This window comes from Gracilinanus agilis, chromosome 2, assembly GCF_016433145.1.
Source record: "Gracilinanus agilis isolate LMUSP501 chromosome 2, AgileGrace, whole genome shotgun sequence".
NCBI classification, from domain to species: Eukaryota; Metazoa; Chordata; class Mammalia; order Didelphimorphia; family Didelphidae; genus Gracilinanus; species Gracilinanus agilis.
The window spans coordinates 369,472,114-369,492,262 of NC_058131.1; the positions used below are offsets into that span (position 1 = coordinate 369,472,114).

The 20,149-nt window shown below is 42.9% G+C and overlaps 1 protein-coding gene across 1 annotated transcript in view; it reads left to right on the top strand.

Annotated features, from left to right (window-relative positions):
* SLIT3 (slit guidance ligand 3) overlaps positions 1 to 20,149 on the top strand; it is an 835,110-nt gene that overhangs the window by 805,441 nt on the left and 9,520 nt on the right. Inside the window, exons 31-33 of the mRNA XM_044659841.1 lie at positions 5,032 to 5,169; positions 6,768 to 7,008; positions 11,049 to 11,179. Coding sequence (XP_044515776.1) covers positions 5,032 to 5,169; positions 6,768 to 7,008; positions 11,049 to 11,179 — 510 coding nt within the window. The remainder of the gene's footprint in view (positions 1 to 5,031; positions 5,170 to 6,767; positions 7,009 to 11,048; positions 11,180 to 20,149) is intronic.

Below are 20,149 nucleotides of genomic sequence, written 5' to 3' on the forward strand. Positions count from 1 at the left end.
GATTGACACAGAATAGTTTAACACACACAAAATATCCAGTAATGCTCCAGCACAGTCTATAAGTAACTGCTAAATTGTGCCACATAGAGTCCAAATTAACCTACTTTTCTAATCTTGTCACATATTATTCCCTCTCCTGAACTCTGTGATCCAGCCAAGCTGCCCTGATTACTGTCCCTCAGCTTGTCATTGCATTTCCTGGCTCCCTGCCATCACCCTGGATGAACCCCATGCCTGGAATGCACTTACTCCTCTCCATTTCCTTTACCTCCATCAGGATTTCTTCCTCCATTTCCACAGTGGCTAGTGCCTCTCTCCAACCACCTTGCATTATTTTGTATTAATTCTAAATATGTTTGCGTAAGTACATGTTGTCTCCCCTGATATCATGTAAACTCTTTAAGGGTGGGCAGATGGAACATCTAGCACAAGTACATGGAGGGTCTTAATATTTTCTTGTCAGTCTAGCTCTCTCTCTCCTTCCTCTCCTCCCCAGCCCTTGTCCTTCTATAAGGACTCTTCTCTTGATGTTTCCTTAAAGCATCCCTACCTCAGCCTCCTCCAGCTCTATGACCTCCTCCTTCCACACCTCATTCACACAAATGGCATAGCTCACCCTGGATCTTACTAATGCCCACAAGGGTTCTACTTCCCTGATTTAAAATTCTGACATCCCTCCACTGTAACCTTCCATTATTTCATCTAGTCCTATACCTCCCCCCTCCTAAACTCTTGTCAAGAATTCCATTCCCGGGCAGCTGGGTAGCTCAGTGGATTGAGAGCCAGGCCTAGAGACAGGAGGTCCTAGGTTCAAATCCAGCCTCAGACACTTCCCAGCTGTGTGACCCTGGGCAAGTCACTTGACCCCCATTGCCTACCCTTACCAATCTTCCACCTATAAGTCAATACACAGAAGTTAAGGGTTTAAAATTAAAAAAAAAAAAAAAAAAGAATTCCATTCCCTGTACCCCCTCAGCATTTTCTCAGACCATCAGCCTTCTCTACCTTCACTTTCCTCTAATAGATCATACAATCATGGTATCATAGATTGAGAGCTGTAAGGGATATTAGAGACCAGCAGGTTCAACCCTCTAATTCCACACATGAGTAATTCCACACAAAGAGATTAAACAATTTGCCTAGGATGACGTAGCTAATGAGTGTCTGAGGTGAGATTTGAACCCAGGTCTTCCCAATTCAGAGTCCTGTACCCCATCTACTATATCAGGCTGATTCTTGTATGAACTTAGCTCTTGAGTCACCCAATTTTCCTGTCACTGCTCATTTCTTGAACAACCTTGATCCCAAGTTACTCCTTTCAACTACTTTCTCAACTATTGACTGCTGAAGAGAGCTAAAGAAAGTCACACAACATACTGACAAGACACTTTAATTGGGTCCTCAATACATCAAAGAAGTTCTTTTGTTCTTCCCTGACTCCTTGCCTCTCTCCCCACAGTAGCTATTCCACACCTCCTTTTTCCTTTCCTCAAGCCTCCTACATTTCCCCCTCTCTGTTGTCTCTCAGATGAGGATCTCTTCTCTCAGTAAACTGAGAAAACTGAAGCCATTCAACAACCTCACCCTTTGATAATCCCTGCTCTCCTCTCTTTTCCTCCAGCTTCTGATGATATAAACCTTGTCCCTGCTAATGCCAGACACTCCAGGTGCACACTTTATTCCATTCCCTCCTGCCTTCTCCAATAAATTGAAACCTTAATTATCTTCTAATCTTCAATCTCTCTCTGTTACACATAGGTGGCACAATGGAGAGAGCACTGGGCTCAGGAATTCAATCTTGATTTCAATCTCAAATTCAGATATGTACTGTGTGACCCTAAACCAGTGATGGTAAACCTTTTAGGGACCGAGTGCCCAAACTGCAACCCTCATGCTGCATGTGAGCCCCTACTCACCCTCAACTCATTTATCCGCTGAGTTGCCATTCAATCTCCACACCATCTTACATCTGACCCTCTCGTTCTCCTCACACAACTACCATCTTAGGGCCCTCCTCACCTCTTAGCTAGATATTGCAGTGGCCTCCTGACTGGTCTTCCTACCTTGTCTCTCCCCCACTCAAGTTCTTCTTCCTAACTGCTACCAAAGTAATTTTCCTTATGTGAAGATCTGACCTTGTTACTCCCCTGCCCAATCTGCTCCATTAGCTTCCAATTGCCTCTGGGATCTATAACTCCATTTAGTTTTTAAATCCTCTCACGATACATGACCCCAACTATTCATTACAGCTTTATTGTATATTATTTCCCCTGTCACAATCTACCATCCAGCCAAATTGGCTTTCTCTCCATTTCTCTTACATGACACTCCATCTCCAATCTCTCTCTCTCTCTCTGCCTTTGCACTGAACATCCTCATGGCCAGAATGCCCTCCCTCTTCATTTCCATCTCATAGATCTCTTCTAGCTTCTAAGCACCACCTTTGTGTAGAAGGTGATTTCCCCCCACTGCTATCATCCTCTCTCCCAAACTACCTTGCATTTAACTACTTTGTATTTATTTGAATTTATTCTCTTTATATTTATTCTGTATGTATACACATGTGTGTATGTATGTGTATATATTTATATTTTTGTCTATTGCATTAGAATGTAAATTCCTTGCAAGTGGGAATTGTCTTTTTCTTTGCATTTGTTTCCCCAGCACCTAGTAGGATACCTGGCATGTAACAGATCCTTAATACTTTGGTAGCCAGGTGATACAGTGGATAGAGCTAGGGGTCTGGAGTTAGGAAGTTAGTTGAGCTTAAGTTCAAATACAAAACTTCAGACACTATGTGGCCCTCCACAAGTCACTTATCCCTGTTTGCCTCAGTTTCCTCATCTGTAAAATGAGCTAGAGAAGAAAATGACAGACCAATCTAGTATCTTTGCCAAGAAAACCCTGAGTGGGGTCACAAAGAGTCAGACAAGCCTGAAGTGAATGAAGAACAATTAATAGCTACTAATAAGTAGAAACTGCAATATAGGTCTTGTAATAAATAATATGTCTGTTGTCTGGGGCCCAACCTAGTCAAGATCAATTACTAAATTAATTCCAGGAGACTGAATTTTTCCAGCCTTGGCTACTCAAAAACAATCGGTGAATGTGATGCACAGAGAATACCCACACTGGCAAAGTTATAGCTCCCAGAAGCCCTGAAATATAGATGCCAGATATTGTATGAGTTTGAAGAAGGCAAAAATTACAAAGGGCTGGAGGAGTTAGAACAAGCACTAGGTAGGAGGTAGGGCCTAAGCACCCCGTGCTGTGGAGGATTTTAATAGGTCAAGGAAAAGTGAAAGTAGGGATGAGTAATTCCCATCAGGCTAGGAAAAATAAGCCAAAGCACAAAAGGTTATATCAGGAATGGTCTTTTTCCCTTAGGGAATTCCTATCCACACTTCAAACACCACTTGCTTCCCTGTTGCCCAATTATTCTCTCTCCTAGAACCTGACACAACACTTTATTTTCCAACTTTCCTGATATCCACACATGTTCAATGTTGGAATGGTATATATTTGTATCTGTTCTCCTTTTTGATTACAAGCTTCAGGAGGACAAGGATTGTATATTATCTAAACTTGATATCTACTCCAGTACCTAGGACATGTAGTGACCAACAAATATTAGTGAAATTAATGAATGTGATTAGTTAAATCTCTAGTTCTTGACCTCTCTACAGCAACTGACACTGCTGACCACCTTCTAGATACTCTCTCCTCCCTGGGTTTTCATGATATTACTTTCTTTTGCTTATCCTCCTATCTGTCCAGCCACTACTTGTCAATCTTCTTCACTGGGTCATCATTCATGTTCTACCCCCTAATTTTGGAGGCCCCCTTGGCTCTGCTTTGGGCCCTTCTCTTTTCTTTCAATAAACCCTTAGTAATCTCATCAGCTCCTTTGAGTTCAGTTGTCATGTCTCTGCAGATGACTCCCAGCACTACGAATTCAGTCCATCTGTCTCCTGAGCTCTAACCCCTCATCGCCAGTAGCCTATTGGACTTTTCAAACATGGTATTCCAGAAGTATCCCAATCTCCCTATGTCCAAAACAGAGCTCTACCCTTAAAATAACTCTCTAATCTTTCTCTCTGTTCACATGGCCACCACTCTTGGTTAGATTTTCATAACATTTCACCTGGACTACTAAAGTTGTCTCCTAATTGGTCTCCCTGTCTCCATCCTTTTCCCACTCTGGTGTATGTTCCTCACAGCTACCAAATTAATATTGCTCAAGCATAGATCTGCCCCTATTACACGCCATGGCTCCCTATTGCCTCTAGGATAAGATTTACATTTATTTAAAGGTTCTCTCAATTTACTTCAACCTACATTTCTGGGCTTATTGTTCATTACTCCCTTCCTTTTGTATACACTATGCTACAGCTAACAGTCCAACTTGCTATTTCCTAGTACATGGCATCCTGCTTCCCATTGTTTTGTCTTTGTGTGGATCAGCCCCGATCCCTGGAAAGTAATCTATCTTCCTTCCTTTCTGTCTCCTAGACATTCAGTTCCTTCAAGGCCCTAGTCAAGTCCTATTTCCCAAAAAAAAGTCTTTTCTCATGCCCCAGGTGTCAGTGGCCTTCTCCACTGCAATTACTTTCTGTCTTCTTAGATGTTTTGGGCAGCTAGGTAGCTTAGTAGAAAGAGTTCTGGGCCCAGAGTCAGGAAGATTCCTCTTCCTGAGTTCAAATCTAGCCTCAGACACTACCTGTGTGACCTGGCCAAGTCACCTAAATCAGTTCACCTCAGTTTCCTCACCTGTAAAATGAGTTGGAAAAAGAAATGACAAACCACTCCAGTATCTTGGAACCACAGTGAGTTAGGTGTGACTGAGATGACAACAATGTCTTGTTTCCAAAAATAAGCTCCTTGAGGGCAGAGACTATCATTTTTGTTTTTTGTGTTTGTGTCTTCAACACCTAGCACAGTTCTTGGCACAATGAGGATGCTCACTACTAAGAACTTATTGAGTCGAATTGATCAGCATCACTGACTGTTAGGACTTGACCTATTTTCTAGGTGCGAGTGTCCTCCTGGCTACAGTGGAAAGCTCTGTGAGACTGATGATGATGACTGTGGGGCCCACAAATGCCGTCATGGGGCCCAATGTGTAGACGCTGTCAATGGCTATACCTGCATCTGCCCCCAGGGCTTCAGGTATGTGGGGGGCGAGGGGGGAGTCTGGGGCAGGGAGGGAAAGCATCAAGCCCAGACTGGAAGGAGCAATGAAACGGATTAATAACCAAAGGAAACAATGCAAATATGGACTCTTGCAGAAATTGTTGTGATGCTAGAGGCTATTACCATAATATCTTATATTCCCATCCTGTATTTCAAAGACTGTCCTCAAAATAACCCTGTGAAGGAGGCAGGGCAGAGTACTTACCTGATAAAGATTGTGACCTGCATTGATGAAGGAAGTTCCTCATACTGACAGGAATCACTGATTCTGCATTTTTCTATGTACTTTACTGATGGGGAAAATTGTTTAAAACTAGTATTAGAACCCATGTTTCCTGACTACTAATTCAGGATTGCATGGTGTCAGGGCAGCTAGGTAGCACAATGGATAGAGTGCCAGGCCTGGCATCAGAAAGACTCATCTTCTTCAGTTCACATCTGGCCTCAGACACTTATTAGCTGGTGACCCTGGGTAAGTCATTTAACTCTGCCTCAGTTTCCTTATCTATAAAAGCAGCTAGAAAAGGAAGTGGCAAACCACTCCAGAAAATCCCAGTAAAATCCTAAAAGTGGTCACAAAGAGACTGAAAAATGAGCAATAACACAAGGTGTCATATGGTGTCACTCTCTTAGAGTCTAGTAAGAACAAAGCCAGGATGATGTACTGAAATGTCTTGTCAATATTCAAGCTTCCTGAGAGTAGAGACTGTCTCACTGTCTCTACATCCCCAGAACCTAGTAGTTGTTTAATAAATGCTCGTCCCTTGATTTGGCAGAAGCCATTCTCCCGGTCGCATGACTGGGAGCCATCTTTCCATGACTCCTTTCTCTCCAAGGACCAGGGGTAAGGGAAGGTGTGTCTGTCTGTCTCTGGGACAAAGGACATAATACATGGGAGGGGAAATCATTAGGAAAACATAAGCTCAGATCTTAGAGACGGAGCAAGGGTCAGGGTAGTTCACTTTGGGGAGAGACAAAAATTGGAAGGAAGGAGAGGAACTCGGACAACACTTAAGAGAGAGGGATAGAGAGTCCTAGGGACGGCAGCATCTGATGTTATACCGAGATATCCAAACTGTAGGTGAATTGACATTCATCCAAAAATTGAAGCAAGGTAGGGCTACAAGGTTCACTGGAGATGGTCTAGCCCAACTCCATTTTTTCAGGCCTGAAACATAAATCATTTTGTCTGAGATCACCTGACTAAGCAGAATAAGGGGGAGAAGCCGCATGTCCCAACTTCCTCAAAGCCCCTTTCTGCTCCATATAGGGGTTTTGGTTGTTGCTTGGCCTGAACTTATCATTTTGAGTGAAGGAACTTCTCATGCAGGTCAGCAACTATACAGCACTGTATAGGCTTGAAAATTTCTTAGGGCCCATACAGGTGAAACAACTTGCCTAAAGTCACACAACCAGAATGTGTCAGAGGCAAAGCCTGACACCAAATCTTCCTCCCTCTGAAGTCAGTTCTCTGGGGAGACAATTTGTGCTGCCGTTGCACCATCTTTCGATCTGAGCTCTGTGGTCACTGTGCAGAAAGCTTTTCTGACCTCGTTCTCCTTCTCCCTTTGCAGTGGTCTCTTCTGTGAGCACCCCCCACCCATGGTGCTGCTGCAGACTAGCCCCTGTGACCAGTACGAGTGCCAGAACGGGGCCCAGTGCATCGTGGTACAACAGGAACCCACCTGTCGTTGCCTCCCTGGGTTTGCTGGGCAGAGGTGCGAGAAGCTCATCACTGTCAATTTTGTGGGCAAGGACTCCTACGTGGAGCTGGCCTCTGCCAAGATCCGGCCCCAGGCCAACATCTCCCTGCAGGTAGGTACATGCTCTGGAACCCCACATCCACCCAGTCCCACCTCATCAACTCTGAACCTTTAGGGGAAATTCGACCCTTCAACAAGTGCTTGACAAGTAAGCGCCAGCCTGCCTCATGCCAGGAAAAATGTCACTCATAGTCCTCAAGGGGCTTACAGTTTTATTAGGAAAGATAGCATGTTGTCGAATGCAAAATAAATTAAAAGTAATAATTTAACAGAGGGAACCCCCTAGCCATAAAAGAAAGGCCTCATGGAGGAGGGGATGATTGACCTGAGACTTGAAGACAGCGCCTTCCACAAATGGGGGAGTGCCTGAGCAAAGGAGCAGAGATGGAGTTGGGCTGGGGAGGTGGGGTAAGGAGGAGAATGGAATGTCCTCTACCAGCAAGAGGCCTAGCTTTGCTAGAAAAGAGTACATGAAGGAGAATACTGTACAAGAAATCTGGTAAGGAAGCCTGAAGCTAGATTGTAAGGGCTATCAATGTGAAACAGAGAAGTATTTATTTTATCCTAGAGGCAATAGGGAGACCCTGGAGCTTCACAACCCAGGTCAATAAGAAATACCAGGGAACCAGGACCAACTAGGGCATGAACGCCAACTTACCGCTAGTCTGTTGGAATACTGCTGAGATCCTCAGGGACTCAGCTCTGCTAGTTCTCACTACTCCCCATCCCTCAAAGTATCATCAGGGATTCACAGTTTCATACACAATCCTCTTCCTGAATTCTGCTATGCCTATGAAAATGTTCCTCTTTTGATGCTTAAGAATCAAAAATAAAATGTTTTCAAAAGTGTCATCAGGGACAAACTAGTCAAAGAAGCCTAAAAGATTCTCATATGAAATACTTAACACCTAAAACAACTGATGAGCCACCTCTGCTGATTAACTGTTTCTTCTACAAACTAAATCTCTTCTTGTCAGCCAGGGAGAGTTAGAGCCCAGTGTGGGGTGTTAGAGAGGAATTATAAGGAATGTGGCTGGACTGAATGAGCTCATGAAATAACACAATATGTTCTTCTCAGGCAGAGGAATGGGTGTGAGACCCAACCAAAACATAGTCATGCTACAATGGAGGCAGAGGAATTTAGGGTCCGAGTTGCAGTTTTAAAACCAAAAGCCTGCTCTGGAAACACGTCTGGCTAGACTGGCCTCTTACCTGGCTGAGGAAGAGGTCAGGACCCCCCAGTCAAATATTTTCTTTTTGAGAAAATCAGGGAATTGGAAGAAGGAATCAGAAATGGATATGGGGATAGCAGGGGATGGGAATAAGGAGAGGGATGGAAATGAGGATGGTGATACAAAGGGGATGAGGATGGAGATGAGGATAGGGATGAGAGGAGTGACAGCCCACTCAGACTAGAAAAGAGAGAAACTTTTTCTTCTCAGGCTTAAGCTTGAAAACAATTTAGCAACTAAGATTTATTGGGGAAAAGGGAGAGTTGGGAGCAATACTCAGTGGAAGGAGTGCTGGATTTGAAATTTGACTCCAGGCTTTGCTACTTGCTACCAGTATGACCTTATGGAAGTCACTTAACTCTCTTGGCCTCAGTTTCTCCATATGTAAAATGAAAGTATTGGACTAAATACTCTCTTGGGTGCTTTCTAAATCCATAATCTCATTCCTCCATGGCATGTTCAAATGAGTCTCAGCCTAGCTCCCACTCCTTAGGGGCAGGTCTCTTCCTTGATACTCTTTTCTGTCACAGTTTTCAAGACACCAATATCTCTGGTTCTCCTACCTGACCGATAGTTCTTTTTTGATGTCCTTTGCTAGATCTTCATCCAAGGTGAGGTCTCACTATAGGTGTCCCCCAGGCTCTGTCCTGGTTCTTTTCTTCCCCCATATAGATGATTCTCAGCTCTATTCAACCAACTGTAAGTTCTCTCTTGAATTTCCAACTCACTGATGGACCACTTGCATTGAAGGTCCTGAAGACATCATCTCAAATCATCTCAAACGAAACTCATTATCTTCTCTTCCCCCCCCACTCCACTTGACCCAAGCCCTTCCCTCTTCTTAACTTTCCTATTACTGTGGAGGGCACCACCATATCCCCAGGCACCCAGGTATATAAGCTAAGTGTCATATCTCTTGCCTCCCTCCCCCCCCCCATTTTTAATCTGTTTCTAAGACCCATAAATTCTACCTTGCTAGCATCTCTTGTGTATGCTCCCTTCTCTCCTCTGGCATCATCACTGCCACCCTGGTGCAGACTCTTAGCACCTCTTACCTAGGCTATTGAAATAGCACAATGGCTGGTCTATCAAAGTGATCTCCCCAAAGCATAGATCTGGCTATGTCATAACCCCCCATTTGATAAATCCCAATGGCTATTACCTCCAGATTCAAAATATCCTCTGTTGGTCTTTTAGAGCCCATCAGAATCCAACCCCTTCCCACCTTTTTAGTCTTCTTACATCTTTGCCCCCTCGTCATCTTTGATCCAGTGACACTCGCCTCCTTGCTGTTCCTCACACACATACACACACCACTATATCCTGGCTACATTTTCACTGGCTTTTCTCCATGACTGGAATGTTATCTTTCATCAAAGCCAACCTCAAGCTTCTTTCAAGTCTCAGTTAAAAATCCCACCTTCTACAAGAAGCCTTTCCTTTGTTGTTCAGTCATTTTTCAACTGTGTGTGACTCTTTGTGATCCCATTTGAAGTTTTCTTAGCAGAGATGGAGTGGTTTGTCATTTCCTTCTCCAATTCATTTTATAGATGAAGAAATAGAGGTAAACTGGATTAAGTGACTTACCCAGGGTCATATAGCTAATAAGTGACTGAGTCTAAATTCAAACTCATTTCATGACTCCAGGCCTGGTAGCTTATCCACTACACCACCTAGCTGCCCCAAAGAGCACTGTCTAGTAACCTTTAATGTTAGTGCCTTCCTTCTGAGATTATCTCCAAGTTTTATCTCCTATTATCCCATTTATAGATGTATAAATCTTGCTTGTGCGGAATTGTGTGCATGTTGTCCCCTCTGCCAGATCATAATCTCCTTGAGGACAAGAACTGTTTTTGTCTTTCTTAGTACCTCCAGGGCTTAAGCCTAGTGCCTGGCACTTAGAAGGCATTCAATAAATGCCTTGATTCACCAAGCCATTGTTCTTTCCATTGTATCTTTTGTCTCTCAAATTAAAGATCTCTGACTAACTCGGTAAAATTTCCTCCCTGACCCTGAACTCTGAATTTGTTGAAATACTTACTTGATTTGTCTATTTGACCCTTGATCATTAGGGTTTGTGTCCATACCCATCTCTCTCCCCTAGACTTCAAGCTCTCCATGACTTTTTTCCCCTCTGTATCTCTGACACTGTCTAGCACCGGACCTTGTTCTCAGTAGGCATTTTTTTTAATCTTAGTTCCATTGGATTAGAGTGGGACTCTCCCTATGCCCATCCCATCCAAAATGACCCAGACACATACCCTAAAGGATAGAGTGCCAAGCCAAGGATTAGACTCTATGAATGGAAATATGCCATTTCTTACTGCTGACTAGAAGACTCCTACCCTTCCTGGAAATCTGAGAGAAAGCCAGAAGGCTTGAAGAAGGACTATGAGATAATGTAAAGCTTGAAAGATTTGGAGTCAGAGGGCTTGGGTTCAAATTCTAGCTCTGCTACGTACTACTACCTGTGTAATATTGAGCTAGTCATTTAACTTCTCTGGGCCTCAGTTTCCTCATCTGAAAAATAAAAGGGTTGAAATCAGTAATCTCTAAGCCCCCTTACAGTTCTACATCTATGAATCCATGATCATCATAAGAGTAATCAGGAAACTTATGGAGTGCTTACTGTGGTCTCTGTCCTGGGGAAAAAGGCAACAGCATGTAAGAACTCTTGCCTGCCTTCAAAGAGATGTGTAAATAACTAAGAAGGCCAGGGATCCTGTATTTGGTGCCCACTAACTGATGTAGACTATATCTGGAGAGAGGGACCACTGTGCTCTGAGCAGCAGGATGCCCCTGATCTCAGGCTCCTTGGTGTATTAACAAGCTTTCTCCCTTCTCACTACCTACCTTACAGGTGGCAACCGACAAGGACAATGGCATCTTGCTCTACAAAGGAGACAATGACCCCTTGGCACTGGAGCTGTACCAGGGGCATGTGAGACTGGTCTACGACAGCCTGAGCTCTCCCCCCACTACTGTGTACAGGTGAGTGTAATCCTCCCCACACAGCCTCTTCAGACAACAATACCAAGTGTAAACCATGAACATGGCTGTCCTCTCTACCCCTCTGACCTTCCCAGGGAGCTAGAGGGGGGGAGGAGATGGAGGAAAAGGAGGAAGAAAAGGAGGAAGATGAGCTCTCCCTCTCCTTGAGAAATGACACCTCATTACCATAAGATTAATGGCCAGCTGGCTACCTTTGCACTAAGTGATCTGTTCAGATGGGGAAAGAGGCTGCTTAATGAGCTGCCCTTTTCAAAATGTCATCCTAATCTTTTATTAGTTTAAGGAAGAAAGCAGGATGGGATTAGCCAGAAACTCGATGGGAAGAGATTAGAGGGAATAAGGGACCAAGGCTGCTTGAAAATACCTGAGAGTAAATTTTAAACATTAGCATCTTGCTCAAGGACACTTGCAGCCTGCTTTCACTCTTCTCCCTTCCTTTTGAAAGGAGAACAGCATAAACATGTGTGTGGAGGCTGAGGAGGTCAAGGGGGAAACAATACCCTCTTGTGGAGTCCCTTGGCCTTTGGGCATCATTATGAAACTGTTCCAAGCCTCATGTAATAACATCAGTTTTAAAGAAAGGGGCAGAAGTGAAAACTGTATGCTCTTGTAGCAAAAATGGTTAAGGTGATTTGCAGCATTTCGTATTTCTTTAAAGGGAAAGAAAGAAATGCCTCTAATTAGGCCGCATTTAATAATTATTTTTGAGTTGAAGTAAAGCAAATTGGGTGCACGCTTTCCAAGATCTGCTTACTAACCCAGTGCTCTTTCCACAACGTTATATTGCTGGTTTCTCCTACATCATAACTTTGGTTCTCCAAGCATAGAACTTATGTGACTCAGGAGAAGATTCCCAGGAATTCTAGAATAGGAAAATACCTTCCCTTCTAAATCATCTCTTCTGGACATTTAATAGCTCTGTGACTCTGGACAAGAAATTTAACCCCTCTGTGCCTCAGTATGCTGATACATAAAATAAGAGTGATGGATTCAAGTGAACAAGCATTTGTTAAGCAGGTACTATGGGCCAGCCACTGGGGGGTTCAAAGAAAGGCAGAAACAGTCCCTATTCTCAAGATGATCACTGTATTCTTTTTTGTTTGTTTATTTGTTTGTTACTTTAAAATACCCAGTTAACTCTCTCCCTTCCTCCCATTAGAGAAGGCATCATTTGTCAAAAAGATACATGTATATATAAAACTCTTACTTATTGCTATTTATCAGTTCTTTCTTCAGAGGTGGACATATACAAGTTATTCTTTAAAGAATGTTTCTATTGCTATATTTAATGTTCTCTTGGTTCTGCTGGTTTCGCTCTTCATAATTTTGTGTAGAGCTTTCTATTTTTTTTTCAAAATTAACCTGTTTGTCATTTCAAAGCCCTAACATCCCTTCCAAATCTAATTCTGTGACTTCATGAAGACACTTTTGGGTACAGTGGACAGATGGTGCCACCCCTGGTGTCAAGAAGATTCATCCACCTCCTCTGGACATCCTCTTTGAAAAAGTATAGAGTTCAGAGATAAACTGGTTCAGTGGAAAGAGCTCTGGCTCTGGATTCAAGGGACCTGTATTCAAATCCTACGTCTCATACTTGTTACCTGGGTGACCTTGGGAAAGTCATTTGCTTGAGAAAAAGGACTAAATGTGTGGGAAGCCAATAAGAGAATAGATAAAAATCTGAGACTCCTCTTTTGACCCCTTTTGTGATTCTTGTGATTTCTTGTTGAAAAGTATTGTGGCCTTATTAAAGAGCTTTAGTTTCCTAGCGGGCCATCATTTAAAAGGTTAACACTCTCCCCCTTTGGCCAGGAATGCAGCTGCCTGGTATAGCCAAGGCCAAAACCTTAGCAGGGGCAATTCAACCCTGAGAAAAATATTTCCCAACATGGCTTTCTGATAAGAACCCAGTCAAAATTCAGCCTTGGCCTTGGTCTGTTCTGAAGCCAATGAGACCTTTTGTGTTTTGATATGACATAATTTATAACTTCTGCGCATCTGCAAAGTTTCAGGGGGGGTTCTTTTGTGTGAAATGAGTCTTGAAATATATATAATAAACTCCATGCTCCTGGAGACAGAGCTGGAAGCATAAGCTAAAAGACAACTCCAGTGTCCCGTTATTTCCTTATCAACTAAATTGTCCTTCTAAGATTATCAGAGATGATAAAGAGATCTCAAGATAAATGGTCTTCAAGATCCTTTCTTGTTCTAGATTTATGATCCCATAAGGATCAAACACAATACTAGGACAGGGGAGATGAGGATATATTATTCCCTTAGTCTTCTCACATTAATTTTTTTGGCTGCCATATTGATTCCTCTTACCTTATTGTTGCTGTTGTTGTTCAGTTATCCAGTCATGTTTGACTCTTCATACCCCATGTACCATAGCTATCCTTGGGGTTTTCTTGGCAAGGATAATACTAGAGTGGTTTTCCATTTCCTTTCCCAGTGGATCCAATGGATTCTTTTTGTCAAGCAATCAGAGGCTATGCCACTTGCCCAGGGTCACACAACTAGGAAGTGTCTGAGATCAGATCTGAAGTCGGGTCTCCCTGACTCCAGGTCTAGCACTTCATCTGCTGTGCCACCTACCTGCCTCCTGACGTGATAGTCCTCTAAAACTCCAAGATCTTTTTTTAGACTAACTGTTCTCTGCTCAGGCCTCTCCCATCTTGTGATTATAGAGCAGATTTTCTAACTCTCATGTAAGGAATTTTATTCCTATTAAATTTCAATCAGTCTACAAGTAGTCTTTAAGAACTTAATATATAGCAGGCATTATGCCATACACTGGAGAAAAAGAAAATATGAAGATGTCATCTAGTGCATTAGCCATTCCTCTGAGCTTTGTATCATATGCAAATCTGAAAACGGTAGAGATTATACCTTTATCCAAGGCACAGGGCCAAACACAGATCCCTGGGATGCTTCACTGAATACCTCTTTTCCAGTTAACATCTAAGTCCTTGAATCCAAACATTCAACCAGTTCCAAATTCTCATAACCATACTATAGGCTATCCCGTTTCTGTCCATCCCTCCCACAAGAATTTTTTGAGAGACTTTATTACGGTAAGATTGCAAAGTAGTGTAAAATAGTTCTCATAGGTAGTACAGTGGGTCAGGCAGGCAGGCACCAGGCCTTTGCCAAGTGCCTACTATGTGCCAGGCACTGTACTAAGTACTGGGAATATAAGCTAAAAGAAAGCTGATCAATGATCCAGGACAATTCTGAGGAATTTATGAGAAAGAACTGTGGGAGCAGAAACACAGAAGAAAAACAACTGCCTGATCACATGGGTTGATGGGGATATAATTGGGGATGTAGACTCCAAATGATCACCCTAATGCAAATGTTAATAATATGGAAATAGGACTTGATCAATGACACACATAAAACCCAGTAGAATTATATGTTGGCTATAGGAGGGGTTTGGGAGAAGGGGAGAGAAAGAACATGAATCTTGTAATCATGGGAAAATATTCTAAATTAATTAATTAAATGAAATTTTTCAAATAAAAAAAAAAGAAAGCTCATCCCTGCCCTCAAGGAACTTACATTTTAATGGGGAAGACAACAATTAAAAGGAAATGAAAAGGGAGGGAGGGATAACCCATGATAGGGTCCTCAAAGTTGGACACCCTGACTGGCTTGAACCAATACCCAAAATGGAGACCCCTGAAAGGAATTCACCAAAACAATAGAGGCATGTACTAGAGTGAGAAAGCAACTGAATCATGGCATCAGAATCTAAAAGGAGTCTAGTGAGGTCAGGGTGAAAATGAATTTCATTGTAGAAAGAGTTCCAGGTTAATAGAAGACCTGATTGTGGGGCATGAAGGGAAGAAAGGGCAGCAAGATGTCTCAGGGGATAGAGCACCAGGCCTAAAGATCGGAAGTCCTGGGTTCAAATTTGGCCTGACATTTCCTAGTGGTACGACCCTGCTCAAATCACAAGTTCACTTGCCTAATCCTTACTCTTCCAAGGCTCTTCTGCCTTGGGACCAATATTCAGTATCTATTCTAAGACAGAAGGTAAGGATTTTTTTAATGACCTGTGTTTGACCTCATCTCACTGTATAAACTTAAGGAAGTCATTTACAGAGTCTATGCCTCAGTTCCCTTATCTGTAAAATGGAAATAATACTTGCCTACCCACCTCACAAGTTTTGGAGGAGGATCAAGAGAGATCATTAATGAGTGTGCTTTGAAAAACTGAGAACACGATACAAATGTAAAGGATTAGTATTTGCTAGAAAGAAGTGAATCTTCCCTCTCTTAGCCCTGGAACATTGATGCCCATTTTCCATTGCTACCCAGATCCTGCCAAATTTGAGGCAAGTCCTTCAGAAATTTGGCCCCAAACAGGTTCACCCTTTTGATTATTTGAGCTGATGACTAGTTTTTGTCCTTTTGGGTCAGAATTCAAAAATTACTTAAGAGTGGCCACCAGTGCCTCTGCCTAAAGCTCAACTCCCCCTTCCCTAGCTAGACTCCTGTAAGCTAATTCCTCCTGATGGTTTTAGAGGTTGCACCAGTGAGAGTCTTCCCCTGCAAAGAGGCTAAAAGAGACCCAGGAGCAGGTTTGTCTGTCTGAGTAGACACTAGAAAGGGCACTGGATTTTGGAGTTCAAGGGTCTGGTGTTCAAATCCTTAAAATCTGTGTGACTTTGGACAAATCAATTCACCTCTCTTGGTCTCAGTTTCTTCATCTGTAAAGTGAGATGACTGGGCCCTTGAAACTCTTAATTCCTATAAATACTTTCCCTACAGCTTGATTTCAGTGTGGAAAGCCTGCTTATATATGTCTCCCCTGTGAGCCCCTTGGTTCATTTCACACAGGAATATACAGCAAGAGGTAGAGGCTTGCCCACATGGCAGAATTTCTAGCTAAGGACTTAAATGAGCCATTTTATTTTTGATACTCCAAGTCCTCGGTGCTTTCTAAGGAGGGCAGCCCCAGTGGGTTCACTATTAGTCACAAGCTCTTTTGCAAATTCATTTGTAGCGCTTTAAGCCTGCTACTGGGGAAGGGAAATCTGAGGCCAATGATAGAATGAGTCTTGGGGCTGTATCAGTGGCCTCTCTGCCTCCCAGCCTTACTTGGCAAGGGACTGAAGGAAAGAGGAGGGAGCAAAGAATTGTGTGTGGTCTGGGCAAGGATAAAAATGGAAATGTGGAGGCTGTGAATGGAAGCAAAGAGTAGAAGGAAATCAGGGCCATACCCCAGATACGAACCACCCGCCAGGAACGGTTTTGTTTGTAGGGGCTAGTGCCTGGCACATAGCAACCGTTTAATAAATGCTTATTAACTTGGTTTGATTTATTCTGCTTCACTCTAACTAGCCGAATGACCTCAAGAAAATCATTTTTCTATTCTGAGGCCTTCGCTTCCTTATCTATAAAGTGAAGGAGTTGAGCAGTTTGATCTCTTTCTAGTTCTATGGTTCATTGATTCAGTGAAGTATTGATAGGGGTGATCAGGCACCGCTGCTGGACTGGGGTACCCAATAAAGAGCCTGCCTTCAATGAAACCAAAAGTCATCTCTCTTCCCTCCTCATAGCCCCAAAAGGAGGCAGATCCTGGCTCAGTTGCCAGTTTTCTTTGGCACAGCCCCTAGACCCCAAGACACAGGAGAATCAAATAAGAATCCAGGGTCACACCCGTCTTTTAGCAAAGTGCCAGAGCACACACGCCCACAACCCCATGGGAGATGCCCCTCAGACCATCAGATCTAGGGATTCTGCCTGATGGCCTCTATTACATAAAGAACAGCCATTTAGAAAGATGAAAGGGAGCAAGATGAGAAAAGGGTATGGCTGAATTGCCAGCATCCTGCTTACCTCCTACCATTACAGGCATTTGATTTAAGTACTCCAGTCAGACAGCGCCTCAATTTTTTACATTTGTTTTCATTTAACATTTAATTTTTAAAAAATTTAAATTAATGGAAATTTCTCTATTTTAAGAAGTGAGAAAACAAGTTTAGAGACCACCTGACTTTGCCTCTTCTCTGCCCTGGCCCAGGCCTAGAAATGAATGTAAACTACAGTTAAGATTAAGACCTCATCTCATGCTCTTTAAACTAGTGGGTTTGATTAGCTTTATTTCTGAGCTTCCTAGAACAGTGTCCTTTCCCAGATCAAAAATAAGGCGTGAAAGTCCATGTCGGGTTGGGGTGAGAGGAGCTGGTCATGGTCCTGATGATGAGTGTTTCACCCCTAAGATCTAACTCCCCACTGAGTTTGCAGGCTGCGATTATTAATGAGCTTTACCTTAGGCTGCAAAATCCTCCTTCTTGGTGAATCTCTATTACCACCTAGTGGTAGCAAGTTAAAGTACCCAGAGCCAGAGCTAACACATTTGGGAAAGGGGTCTGTGGGCTTGCCTCATCCCACCTCCCAATTCCATCCCCAACCACTCACACTTATAGAAAAAGAAATTCAGAACCACAGATCGTAAAATCTTAGCATCAAGACATCTCAGCATTGTATTAAAAGGAACCATAGAGCTCAGCTAGTCAAATTTCCTACCCTCTGTATTGTCACGTCTACAATACCTCTGACAGGAGGTTAGCCAGTCCCCACTCGAATACTTAAGGTGAGCATCATTTTACTACCTTACCAAAAGCATCCTTATTCATACCATCACTAGACTGACCCCTGTTGTAGATGGGACAGGGGTGGTTTTGGATGACACTAAAAAAACTTCCCCTTCCCCTAAAACATCTACCCCATTGAACTAAAATGGCACCCAGAATTCTCGGTGTGGAATCTCTTCTTTCGGATAAGGCATTGCCTACGGAAGACTCCTATCAACATTTGTTTGTTGCTGATGTTGTTTTTCAGTCATTTCCAGTTCTTCATGACCTCATCTATAATTTTCTTGGCAAAAATACTGGAGTAATTTGCCATTCCTTTCTCCAGCTCATTTGACAGATGAGGAAACAGAGGGTTAGGTGACTTGTCCAGGGCCACCTAGTAAGTGTATGAGGCTGAATTTGAACTCAGGAAGATGAGTCTTCCTGATTCTAAGGCTGGGCACTATTCACTGTGCCACCTACCTGCCCTAGTACATTACCTACAGATTAATCCTTTAGAACCTATTACAACACAATTGTAATTATCTGTCACCAAAGAACTGGAGCCAGGCCAACTCATTGCTCCATGTTTTCACATTAAAAACACTCGCCTGCCCCTTAGCCCCATCCTCAGGGCCTGACAACCCGTGTGTCTTTTCCCAGGGTAGTAAAGAGGAGGAAGGTAATATTTTGCAAAAGGAAGCTCTAAATTTGAATCCTGTGTCCATCCCATCCTGCCTACGTGGCTTTACTTTAGTAAGTCATCTCACCTTTCTAGATGTTGACTTTTTCATCTGTAAAATGAGGGGATTGATGCTTGAAATCTATGATCTAGAAGACAGAAGACTTGAATTCCATTCTCTTCTATTACATTTACAAGCTAATGTGCTTGGACATGTTGCTTAACCTCTATAAGCCACAGTTTGCTCATTTATAAAATGGTGATGCTAACAACCCCTTTGACTACCTCCCAGGGTTGTCATATCCAATGTGTGAGTGGTATCTGTCAAGCATTTAGTCAATGTATGTACAATGGGGACCACAAAGGTGCCTAGGATTTCATCTCTAGGTGGCTCACTCTAGTGTGAGGAACTGTGTCTGGAGAAGGGAAAGCATCTCCCAAAGGGAGGTGGGGGTCTCTCCAGGGCCCCCACACCCTGTAGGCATGAGACTAAGGAGCCCCTGAGGGATTCTGGGGGTAAGCGGGGAGGGAGCTGTGAGGAGGAATCAGCGAATGAACAGATCACACACGGCAGCCCTTCCTAGGGGGTGGGCAGGAGCAGCAGCTTACTCCACAACTGTGGCTTTCCATCCTTCATCTCCTGCCAAGCCACTGTCTCCAAGCAGAGACGTCTGCCAAAACTGCAGTACTCTGGGTCTGGGGAAAGAAACTAGGAAGGGGAAAGGGCATTTTTTAGAAGTGTTTGGAGCTACAATTGTGAAAGTGTTTAGTTTTTAATGGGTGTATATATGGAGGGATGCCTGATTATGGGTGTCCAATACCCAGAGGATCTCAAGATTATAGATCTGGAAAGACTCGTTTCCTTTGAAACTTCCCTGACTAGTTATCCAAGCTCTGCTTGAACATCTATAGGGGATGGGGAACTCACTACCTCCTAAAGCTGCCCATACCACTACCTGTTTCTATGATGATGTCTTTTTTGTGACTGTGCAATATATGTGTGTCTCTGTGCATGTGTCAAAATAGTTAGGGATGTTAGGGAGGGGAGAGAGTGTTCATGCATTTTTATAAATGTTCATGCCCCTCTCCCACCACATTTCCAACATTTTCCCAGGACCTTGCCTCCCTTTTATTTTTTATCTCCCTCTTATTTTTCTGCTTCTGTTTTGTGTTACTCAAACTAATCTAAAAGTCTTAACAATCAAAATAGTAGATTTGAAGATGTGGGGGGTCTGTCTTTTATCAAAAGGATTTTCTTAATAAGAATCAAATAGCGAAAACTCAGCCAGAGAAGTCTGAGTTAAGACCAGCCTAGAATAATTAAGCCTGCTCACAGGTATTTGGGATCCTAGAACCCATCTCAAAGCATCTGCTACCTCTGAGAAGAGAAACTATGCCTCAGCTATACCAAACTCAGTTCCATTCAACAAGTGTTTATTAAGGCCTTCTTGGAGGAAAAGTTTTTATTTATCCTTATCCCTTATTTTAACATATATGTATAAACACCAGTGATGAGAGAAATTCTAGAGTGAGAAGACAGTTGAGTCTTCATATAATTTCCAGAGAAAATCTTCTGTGGGTCAAGATGAACCTGAATTTCACTGTAGAAAGTGTACTAGGCAAGGAGCAAGATCTGTGTTTTCATCTCACTCTACAAACCTAAGGAAGTCATTTACCCAGTCT